General features: G+C 39.2%; 1 protein-coding gene across 1 annotated transcript in view; it reads left to right on the forward strand.

The window, feature by feature from the left end:
* The window catches only part of robo1 (roundabout, axon guidance receptor, homolog 1 (Drosophila)), a 289,841-nt gene that overhangs the window by 73,066 nt on the left and 204,235 nt on the right, over nucleotides 1-12,540 (forward strand). Inside the window, exon 2 of the mRNA XM_042486206.1 lies at nucleotides 3,523-3,615. Within this exon, the coding sequence (XP_042342140.1) occupies nucleotides 3,523-3,615 (93 nt within the window). The remainder of the gene's footprint in view (nucleotides 1-3,522; nucleotides 3,616-12,540) is intronic.

The raw sequence follows: 12,540 nt of genomic DNA on the forward strand, positions 1-12,540 counted from the left end.
AGTGGTCTCTAATTGGACGTCTGACTGTGGACCACACAGGGAATCAGACAGATGAAGGGTCCACATGAAGATATACAGTAAAGAGCTGATACAATGTGAAAAGCTTGAGGGCAATGCTGAGAGAAACACTGTCAAAAATTGTATTATAATGTTAATTAAGTAAAACTTGAATTGATCACTCAACTCAACAGACTTATATTTGGGACAGGCTTTTAATTCCTTTCAGACAAAACTGTGTCTCATCAAAGATGGGACATACAATCAAACTGTTTATTTAAACCCTTTTTTTTTTGCATCTATCTTGTTTAGTATGCTAGTATTACTGTTGTCTTTGGTGCTCATGGTTTCAATAAAATAGACCTAATAACTGAATCGTAGAGGATCTTATCAAGCTAAAAGTGTGTGTAGAATGTCCATATTGACAAAAGTTTAAATATCTACATTTATATGCCTAAGCAGCTGACTAACATCTCCAGTGGGTAGCCAACAACCATGTTTTATCCATCCAAAGAACTTCTATAAAAATGAACTGCATGGCAACCAGACCAGACTTCATATTGAGACAGGCATTTCTTTGTTTAAGTTTGTAGCCACACCCGGCTAGTAAAAGGGGCTGGGTGTTTAATTGGGACTAGGCTTATATTTGAAGTTTTACAATATTTATATTGGTTAAATTGCATTGTCTTATTTAATGAGGACTCATTTGTCAATCATTTCTAAATTCCTTATTTATAGGCTTGGTATTTATTTAATTTCAGTGAAACTATTATGTTAAATCAATAAGGGTGTCAGACTGTTGTTTGAACATTTGAAGACATCAGACACTTTTTGCATTTGATTTGATTGTGAAACAATTAACATAGCTACTGTCACGTCACCCATTGGTTAGGTGACAATTCCCATTTTGAAACCTCAATTTTGGCACTTTGGCCAACGCCATCTTGTGTATTTGGAGACAGAAGTGACTATATTTGGATGAGAGGTTACAACTGTAAAGGAGCGAGGGGTGGATCTGACTTGAGAATTCAAGGACAGTTCTAAGTGCTATATCTCAAGCAAGTGCAATTGCCTATGTTATAGCACTTTGAATTACCATGAACTGGAGCAATAACATTCCTCACCAACATATTATTTCACTCAAAGCATTCCCTCCCTTAATCATGCATAGCTTTAAGCTTAAATAAAATGCAAATTGATGACTTAGATGAAATTTCTCCCCATGTGCAGTTGTCATGAATGCCGAAATAAGCTAGAGCCCCAAACAGTTGTGTGTTGCAAACATTTTTATTTCTGTTTTAAAGTGGGATATTTTATTTTGGGGGTCTATAGGGAGTGACTCGCTCATGGAGCCAGGCTCAAATGACTATTTTAGGAACTAGAATTTTTAGGTCTTCCGTGTTAGCTTTATCTTTCATTCCATGAGATTGCCACTTGGTTTATACTACAAACTGTCTAAAATCATAAATGTAGCTACTGCATCATAACCCATTGGTTTTGTATGCTCCCATTTTTAAGTCTCAAGTTTGGCATTTTGGTAGATTCCAGCTTGTTTGTTTTTTTTGGCCTAAAATGACCATATTTAGATCAGAGGTTGGAGCTGTGGAGGAGTGAGGAGTGGATCTGATGTGCTTGTCCCTCAAAGCAGCAACACATTATGCATATAAGCCTTAATAAAATGTAAACTGATGTTTTATATTAAATTTCACCCTCTATACAGTGGTCATGAATGTTGAAATTAACTATAGAGACCAAAACCTTCTTTTGTACCAGGCTTTAAACATGTTTATTTCTTGAGAATTTTAACATGGGGCTTAATGGGAATTGGCTCTGTTTAGAAGTCAGCCTTAAGTGGCCCTTTGAGGAACTGCAGTTTTGGACGCTGCCGTCTTGGTGTCATTTTACAGCCTCAAAGGTTGCTGCTTGGTTTGTACATGGTTGTTAGGAGTTGTATGTGTTCTTGTTGCCAGAGAAAATATAAAAGACTCCTTGTTTTCGACTAGCTTTGCATTCTGACATTTGTTCCAAACTATTTTGTTGCATTTGTATTTAATTGATCTGTTTTGAACAGCACTACACATATCTAACTGGTGTCAGGCTGTAAGTCTCAGACAGTGTATCAGACTGGCTTGATGTCTGTGTTTGTTGATGTCAAGCATGTCCTCATCTCATGTGTAATGTGTATCATTGTACTTCATTCATGTGCATGACTGTAAATAATACGTGGTTATTTTGTGTGACTCAGAGGCTCTGCTCTCCTGTAGTGTTGTCACTCAGTTGCTGCTGTTGGGATGAACAGACAGGCAGAGAAGTGCTAGATAATAGGTTTGGCCCAGTGTGAGGTCCTTTAACTGTCACATTAATTTGCAACACTACAGGAGCAGCGGGCAGGGGGGACATGATCACTGCATTTTGAGTGTCTTTTTTTTGTGTTTTCTATCATTGATAAGTCCAAAACTGTTGTAAAGTGGGATTTGGGGTCATCGCTGTGTTTTAAAAGTCTGCGTAGATTTTTGCTGTTAATACTCTAACTGTGGGAGGGGCAGATGAAGTGACGGGTCACCCTCCTCTTCACACTCGGATGATCTAAAGCACTCTCCGGTGAACGAATCTGTCTGCCCGTCTGCTGTTTATCAGAAGTAATGCCAGATCTCATTGAGGAAACAGATACTTCCGACAGACTGCCACTCAGTTAGCTAAAGGGGTTGGATGCTCTTTGATTATGATTCCTTTTACTTCCCCACCCCAAATTAACCCCCTGTCAGCAGGCCACAAAGGGAATGGGCATGGCTGAGTCTGATTTATTTCACACAGAGCCATCATAAGGGCACAGTTGGCCTGCCGTGTCCCCCATAAGCCATATACGCCCTGGCCCTCTTGGCCTCTCCTTTTCTCGCCTCCCCCAACTGTCCCGCCCTCACACCTCCTGTCGCACACACTCAACCTGTCACTCCAGAGAAGACACAGGCACAAAGACGGGCCTGAATCAAAAGCAGCTGATTAGTAATTAATGGTGCATCAGTTTATTTGCATCAGGACCGCGTGCATGTGTGTGTGTGTGCATGCAGAGTGGCCCTGTCAATCATGCAGAGTGTGCCCTGGCCCTCCCTTCTCTGTCCTGCCCATGTGCTCCCTTAGGGGTGCAGCCACTTATGGCTATTGATAGGGTAGAGGACTCTGTTTTACACCCACACATTTACACTCAATCCCAACAGGACAACACAGCAACCTCCTGCTGAGCGCAGAGGCTGCATCAACACATCATTCTGATGGATCTAGACCCAACGACTGATTGACACACTTGGATTACACACAACTGTTTGTGTCTGATTGTGGGTGTTTAGTTGTTTACTGCCATGTCTGGATTCTTCAGCCAGAGTTTACAAGGACGGAGCACGGCACTTCTTTGTGTGTTCGCTCTCTGCTTGTGTCAAGGATGCAGAGGGCTGGAGGTTTGGACCATGGGTGGGGAAAGTGGGCAGAATGCGTCTGGGTACTCAGTCCCTGTGGTGTTATTGTTGACAGAGACGGAAGTCGCTCAGGATGGGGCCAGCGAAGGGGCAGCAACACCGGCTCCCACCACCGAACACGAGGATGACAACTCTTTGGGCTACACAGGTACTGCTGCTGCTCTCTCATGATCCTCAGTGTCCTTGCATACATACATCACCACTGGGAAATATCAAGTTGATCCTGGGTGAAGAAATGACTTTGGGTTATTTAGTACAAATTCGTTCTGAAACAGGACACAGTCAGACTTTTTTTTTCCACAAATAATCAAGCAAAGCATGTGTTATCTATCACACCAGGTATACAAACCTGCTAAATGTAAGCCCTTTATTGAGAATGGTAATCAAAGGGATTACAAAATGCACTTGAGGAGCAAACTGTTTACATTTTCCCATCAGAAATCCCCCCCACAGTCGAGAAGTCTTTAGACTGAATAAATAAGCTTCAGTGTCAGACAACAGTTTCTTTGTATTTCACTGGCAAATTCAAACTAGGGATACGCCGATTATGTAATTATGGGCCGAAACTGATGTTTAACAGATTGACCAAGAACAATGTTGTTGTTTTTTTTGTTGTCTCTGTTTTATTTGTTTTTGTTTTTATTTATCCCCCCTTTTGTACCAGGTAAACATAAAAATAACAGAATTGTTTCAAAGTCATTAACCATTTGAAACTTGAGCAATTCTTTTGTTTTTGTTTACAAAAACATAGGGGGAAAGGCAACAAGCAACTTCACGACATAGCCCAAAAAATGCTGAGAAAAAAAAGCAAAAAATACAAGAAAATTACTTAAAATAAGCACAAAAAAAACAAAATGAAAAGACAGACCTGTCATCATTTTCAAATTTTGCAACATTTTGTTATCCAGTGAAATACTGTGCTTCATTTTTCTTCTTGATGCCGTTTAGTCTTATAAAAACAACGTTTTCACTGTGGTCACAATCACTTATATTTCCCTATATTTTCCACCATCCCTAGATCTGGACTGAGAAGTTTTTAGTTTGCAGTGAAGTTTGCTGTTTCATGTTCATAAGTGCAAATTACACTTTTTGTCAGAGTTTATTATATGTCTGTTCAGAACATGGTGGTTTCTGCTGGTTAATGCCATCTTTGTTTTAGTTTATAGTTTATACCATTAGCTAGTTGGAAGCTTTGGTTTGGTCAGCTGTATTTGCTGTCTCAAAGTGTTGCTCGGCAATGTGGTGAAATTGATGTGTACTGATGCTGCTGCCTCCTCCCTGATTTGGTTTGAGAATATGATTTCTTCTAGACCGATTATTAAGAAATGGCAGAGAAATCCTCTTATTGATGAGAAAGGTGTGCTGCCATGCAAACTTGAGCATGTTTTAAATGTCCTGTGGGCCAATCAGATTGCTTGGTCGGAACTGCTTGCTGTAAAATGCTGCTTTGAGTTTCTCAGTTTTGAGTGTTGAAAGAGGAGAATTGTGGAAAAATAAAGGAACACACTGCCCCTCCAGAAGCATCAGTTAGAGCAGTCGGTATCTCCTCAGAGCTCTGTGGGGGGATGAAGAGCCGGAAATGGAGCCCTCACCTGTGGGACTGACCTCACACACACACGAGCACACACAAAGGATTCATGTCTGGACAAAATTAGTGATGACGCACGTGTTTTGGTTGGAGTTTTTTTGGGCCCTTTCCCTAGAGTGAGGGTAAAAAGTATTCTCAGTGTGTTGTCCCAGCAATGAGACCTACCTCAGGTGATTTACTGGACCTCACACAGCTTCAGGAAATGTTGCACAGAAAGAAATGAAGTCCAAATTATCTGCCAAAACTGTTACAGTATGAGTTTCATCACTATGTGTGGTAGCTTGGCAGCTCTAGACTTTATTTTGCTTAAAATTCAGACAATACCCGACAAAACCATACAATTATCATCAGTATCAAGCTGCGCTTTTTGTCAGCGAAGCCAAGACATTTCAAAAGTTTGAGCCCAAACAGCTATTAGTGCAGGAATCTTTCAATTTAGACTCTGAGTTAGCCGTATCGTCAAGGATCCCAGTTTTCAGCAGACTTGGCTTTGAAAGAGGCTTTTAAGAGGGAAATCATGTTATATCTGCCTCGTTGCATTTGAGTTCATCTTTAGAATGATAAATCTGTCCGGTGGACAGTGCCAAGAGTTCATCTTTAATCTGGCCATTTAATCCCATCTGTGCATGAAAATGAAGGAAATCGATCTGGCCCAGTCAGTGAATTGGAAATGAGACTAACGTGCCCTAATACCTCAGTCTGCCGCTGATAGAACAAAGTGGGCGGCTGCCAAAGACTGCATTTTCAGAGAGCGTGACTCTTTGGACCGAAGGTGAGGATAATCTTGACAGCTGCCAGTTTTAGCTCAGGTGAAAATGGAGCATTCAAGCATTATAGCAGAGAGTCTTTGAGGTGCCTGGTTGTGTTTAATTGTGTCTCTGTCATGCAATCTCAGTGACCCTGGTGTAGTGAGAGGTTCATCCATTTTTGAGTAAGTCTCATAGTTTATTTGATCTCTCTCTTACTCTGGTTTGTCATCCTTCCAACATGACCTGTTGGTGTGTTTACTTTTTTTTTTTTGCTGTTGTATTTTTTTAAAAATTTTTATTTTATTTAGTGAAGCAAAACAAGACAGGTGAGAACAGACAAGACAGGGACAGTGCGTAATACATTGGGTGATATGACAGGTTTGTAAACAGACAAATAGACAAACAAACAAGAGCAACATAGAAGAGGGAAGGATAACTCAATAAATAAAACAACTAGAAAACAAAGACAATCTTGCCTTGTTGTATGGGGCAATTGTAATAGCAAGGTCAGTCACTTGCATAGGGTTGTTGCGTATGCGTGTGTTTGTGAGTGTGTATGAATGCGTGCTAGTGTGCGTGTGTGTTTCAGCCTCTTGAAAAAAGTCCCACCCAAAAAAATTAATAACGGTGTAAGTGTTTGCTATATTTAGAATATTTTCACTGATTTTCCTTAATTCCACACAGTGATTTTTAACAGGAAAATGAAGCCGTTGTATCGCTCTCTTTGAAGCCAGATTTCACTGAGAAAATCAGGGCAATGCAAACTTCTGCATCAGCCAAAAGAAAAATCCCTGGGCACTCTGTAGCATACATTTAAACTGATATAGATTTTTTTTAAGTGGCAAAAATATATTTTGTTGCGGACCTCTCCACAGCATTGCTTAGCTTCGGTGTCAGACTGCCTGCTTCTCCAAACTGAGGGCGTTCCAACTAACATCTACTATAAGTAAAACACTGACTATGAATAAGTACCCCACACTACCCCACTTCAACAACTTCAAACTATCCCTTTAACTCTGAAATAAAGGATAGATATGTGTTGAGATAAGTGAAGAATTTTGCATCAGCGTTACTAATACTGTAATCTCACCTGTTTTTACTTCATATAAAACTAGAAACAGTTGTAACAGTACAAGGCAATGACATGGTAATGTCTTATATGGTAGTCACCTGGGATTAATACAGCCTACTGTGAGTTTTATAAGGAGCCACATGCTGACCTGAAGTTCGCAATACATTAAGAGTGTTTTTTATTGGTCCCCCAAGACACTGACTCTCAGCCAGCTCTAAATTGTTTCCCGATATCAAAGAGCTTTGCGCAGAACTTCACATTCATAATAAATGAGACTGACCTGTGTGAAGGCAGTGGATTAGAGAGGCACGCTAAAACCCTCGCACTTACACTTTGCTAGCTGCTGCTTGGCAGGCAGACACACACAGAGGAGACAGGTCTTCGCTTCTTCTGCCTCGACATGAAAGGCTAAGCGTGACTTCAGAGAGCACATCAGCACTCACATCCTGCCTCTCCGCTGACAGCTACCATTGCGTTTGTCACAGATAACAAAGGACGGCAACTTCAGAGAGCTGCTCTATTTGTCAGGTTATGGAATAAAGACAGGGAGAAATGGAGGGAAATTAAGGTTGCCACACAGTCGCCACTGATTGGCTGCAGCATAAAGAAGTCCAGACTACTGTAACACTGTATTTTATTCTACTCTCAAAGCGATCGCCCCTGAATGTCTACAGCAAACCATTTATGGAATGCATAGATCTACAGATAACACAGTCAGTGCCAAGTTATAACAAAGATTTAATAGATAGCATAGAAAATGTCCATCACACAGATCAACAAGGGCTCTCATTCCACATCTCTATGGTGAAAATATAACAGGTGCATAGCTATTGATGAAGATGAATACAGCCCCCACCCATCTTCATAGTTCTATTAACCCTTTGAAACCTGTGCATGTTAGCTTTCTGTCAAAACCATGGGAAGAAGGCAAAGAGCAACAAAATTTACCTATAAATTAGCAAGAAAAGAAATTAGTGAAAAGTACAAGAAAATTACCTGGAAATTAGTTTAAAAACAAATCTAAAAAAAAAAAAAGAATATATTTGGAGAAAATGATAAAAAAAAAAAAAACAATAACAAGACAAACAAGACTCGGAAGGAGTGCTTAAAAAAGTATAATAATTTTGTAACAGAATTTGAAACATGCAGTTAACTATATATGCATTTTTCTATAGCTCGACATTTTTTCCTAGCTTTTTAAAAATAATTTTCTAAATCTACCAATTTCTTGCAATTTATGGAACATTTCCTACCAAGCTGCTCATTGCTTTTTTTCAGTGTTTTTGAAAGAAATCTAACAAATTTGCTTCAAAGGGTTCAGAGGTTCAAATACTTGTGAAAGCAGCACAAGAAAAGTGATGTCGCTCCAGGTTTCAAAGGAGTTTAAGATGGGGGATCCTTCTCCTTTCTGCTAATAATGTTAAACATAGAATTGTCTTTGTTTTTAGTATCCAACATTTCAGCATGCTGGCATTTTCCCAAAGAAAATAAACAACCCTCAGCTGAGTTTTGTCCTCTGGCTGATGTAGTAAGAACACATGCTATCACTGAACTATGACTTCAAAGTGTTGAGACACAGTTCTGTCAGCTGACACTTTGCCATATGCCGAATTTCACTGAAGTACCCTTAAGCCTTATTTATACCTCAGTAAGACTGTGTAATCTAATGTGCCACAAAATTCTATATATAAAGTCAGTTATGAATGTAAGGATGGCGTATTGGTCTTTGTAAGGTCACAGCTGTCTTTATGGTGAAAAGCTTAACCTGGTGAGAATAGGGGGATAGCAAGTTGCCCCAAAACATCCAGCAGAATGGTAGAAATGCTTTGGTTATACATGTACAGATAGACTTAAGTAGTTACTGTAGCTGACATCAAAACATTGTATGCTGAATTTTCTTCGCCAACACTTCCTCATTAACCATGTTCACAAGAAAAGGTAACAGGTAATGCTTGCTTATGATAAATGAGGCAAAAACAGGCTGTAAGAAACATATTTTCAAGTCAAGTCAAAAGCAAAACAGGAGCTAAAATAGTTATTGTTTTGTTTTTTGTTTTTTACTAATTCTGTCGACTGTATTTGTCTTTTATTTGGTCTAGACATTGACCCCTAAACTTTATATGAAAGCTGTCTCAGCATCTTAGCCCTACAAAGGCTAACCACAGTAACTACGCTAACACTGAAACTGAGAAAAATAGCTTTTTTTGGACAGCCCAGCCAAATGTGTTATATGTGGAAAAGTAGTAATGCAGTTACTAAATAGGTATTCAGAGTCATTTTTTATGCCTAAAACCCACGATCAATGATTTGATCTATAACCCCAAAAATACACTAAAATTGTTGTTACAGCGCTCTACCTCTGTATTACTGTCAACTGCTAAATTGGCAGTGTTGGGGATGTTACAAATGTAATAAGTATTGTAGCTATTTTAAATACTTCTTCAAAGTAATGTTACTTATTACATGTGATTACTTTCTGATTACTTTTCTAACAGATGTTTGAAACTGGGCAATAAAGTTGATCAATAGTCTATGCAAAAAGAAGTTGTTCTACACGGCGCAAGATGCAACGCAACAGAATTAATGTTTAATTCCACAAAACATTTTTTTTAATGAAAATAGTATATTTATATTTTAATATATTATTATGTGACCCCTTTGTAATCATCAGCATTTTGACAAGTAACTGTAATTTATTTACATATTTCTCCTCAGTAACTGTAACTGATTACAGTTACATGTATTTTGTAATTTAATTTGCCTACATGTAAGTAGGTACTCCCCAACACTGTTGGTAATGCAAAGCCAGAGTGCAGTAACTACACGTACACAGTTTGCTTGGGATATTTTGTAAGATTTTAATTTTGTATTTTCTTTATAGCTGATTAAATCAGGAAATGTTGTCACAGAAGTGATATCCAAAACTATAATTGCAGTCACAACTCAATTTTGGTCACAATGTAGTCGCTGTGTTTTGTAATATTGGGGCAGATCTGCCTTTATTTAACTATAATCTGCCACCGGCCATTATTTTCAAGAACAGGGATGAAACATTTCATGTATTTATTTTTATTTTACTTGAAAAGGGACAATGTACATTAATCAACATTCAAACAAATGTAAATGCATGTGAGTTAACAGAAAGGCCATTTTTTATCAGTGGTACCTTTGCCTGAAATTATTAGGCATCCTAGAATAATAAAATTAACACAATATGTACAATAGTTAAAAGCATACTACATTGTGGTAAAAGGACATATACAATACAGTTTAAAATATAGAAATTAAGTATGTGCAATGCAGTAAAACAACATGAAAATGTAAATAGCAGATACAAGTACAGCATGAGTGTAGTCATTACAGAATGAAATAAAAGTAGCAATGTTCTGAGAGCTTTGTACAGTTTTTTTGCACATCAAGTAACACTTTCCTGCTCACATGCAAACAGGCAACAGCCAAGCTGGTTTAATAGGAACAAAAATCAGCACGACATGTTACTACACGCTGTTGCTCACAACACTTCCAGTGTTTTGAAGAGGAAAAAATAACTCTCTGGATCATATCAAATAGAGATGTCTTGTTCACATTGTACAACCACAATGGTTTGTTTTAATCCAGGTGATGCTCACTATTTCAGGCAGAAAATGTCAACAAATTACTGTTCATCATCATAACCGGCGCTTGTTCTCCCCTTATTGATACAAAGGTGGTCTGTGTCTGGATACACGGCACTGACAGCTTAACCATGAGAGAGATAGAGAGCTCTACTCTCTATTCGTCCTTTGCTCTCATTACTGAGCTATTGTGCCGGCCTTGAGTCCCCACCCTGAAATCCAATTTCCTTGACAGTGTCACCCCCACACATATTACCTAGGAGTCACCACAGCATCACTCACTTATGTTCATCAGTCTTATGGTTATCATGATACAGAAAGCAAAGGGAGCGCTACATGCTTAGCTCGCTGCACTCTCACATATTACCCTCAGTCTCAGTAGTGCTCATTTCTACCAGTGCAACAATAGAGTGATCTCTGTCCACGCCTGGAGGAGCGATTCACATGAGATATAATTAGTTACAAGCATGCACTAATGTCCTGCACGCAGTTTCCCCACAGCCTCTGTGCCACTGAGGCCAGTTGAGTTTTTTTTTTGTTCCCCATCCAATCTCTTTTCATCTCCCAGATCCACACAGCTTAGTTTAGCACCGTCCCAGGAAATGGTTCTATTAGCCATTCTTATCAGGATAGATAGTGGAGTAATGTGGTCAAGAGGCACTGGAGTGGGGGTAAGATTTGAGCTGGGAGTTAGCGCAGGGGTCGAAAGCACAAAGACTGTAAGGTGAGAATTAAATTAGAATATTCAGATTCACGTTTCTAGTGTCCTCGTGATAATTGGGAAGAAGATTGGATAGGGTTTTGCTAAGTGCTAATAATCAGCTGCTCCTGCCCAGTCAAACACACTTAATTTCTCAGTGAAAGGATAATAAGTGTTTTTTTGGGATGTAAATGGGTCACATTCTTCACTGTCTCAGAGAGGAGAAGAGGAAATGCTGTGGTTCCTTGTTATGTGTGACCTCTTTGTTCTCTATCGCTCCTACACATCACAATGCAGACAAGTCCAATGAGGAGAACGATGTGATGAGAGAGGGGGATCTTTGAGGTAGGATACTAGAGTCAGGCACCAACTGTGTGCTGCTGGCAACCGAAATAAATATTTGCAGTTGCACAGACGAGGTGCATTCAAAAATAGATTCTGATGATTCGCTCAGTTTCCAAAGCAAGTTGTTGTATCTGTCACAAAGACCTATAGAGTCACTGCATTTCCATAAAGCAACAAAAGTGTTAATACCAAGCCCCTGTTATGCTCTTCTGGCCCAAAAACTCAAAAGTCTGCAAAAGATTTTTGGCACAGTCAGCAACTATCATACAAGTGAGTGAGACCCCATTTTGAACTGCAGTATCCAGTTTTTCATTAAAGTCCAGTGTGTAGTATTTAGGAGGATATATCAGCAGAAATGGAATATAATATAACAATTATGTTTTATTTAGTGTATAATCACCAGAAAAAGGAGAAGCATTGTGTTTTGGTAACCTTAGAATGAGCCATATATATCTACGAAGGCACGTGGTCCTCATCCATCGACATCACTATGTTGGACCAACATGTTTCAACAGTAGCCTGGAATGGACAAGCTAAATTCTGGTTGAGGATGTTTTTTGTGTTTTTGTGTCAGCCACTGTAGTTAGCAGCCCCTAAGTGGTGAGAGCATTGGAGAAACACTGATTTTTAACCTGATCCGTTACATGCTTTATTCTGTGAAAACCTCCTGAATGTCTGGATCTTAATTTATCAGAGTAAAAAGATTACATTAGTATGTGCTGGGCTAGCGGCCCGTCTTTTAAGAGCGAAACAATGTTTGAGACACACTGACTTGTAATGTGAAACTGCTTTATTGAGTGTTTTTACTGGTTGCCATTGGGTTTTAGAGAGTGAGAGATCTCTGTGGATGATTCAGCTCCCCGTCAAAAAGCCCTGAGCAATGAACTCTAGGGATGAAATGATGCATTGCGAGGCAGTTAAAAATTGATACAAAATATGTGAGACTCAAATTGGTGTGATGAAAAATGAACTGCTATACTTTTTTTGAACAGCAGAGGGCGTCAT

This window comes from Plectropomus leopardus, chromosome 5 (genome assembly GCF_008729295.1).
Source record: "Plectropomus leopardus isolate mb chromosome 5, YSFRI_Pleo_2.0, whole genome shotgun sequence".
Classification (NCBI taxonomy): domain Eukaryota; kingdom Metazoa; phylum Chordata; class Actinopteri; order Perciformes; family Serranidae; genus Plectropomus; species Plectropomus leopardus.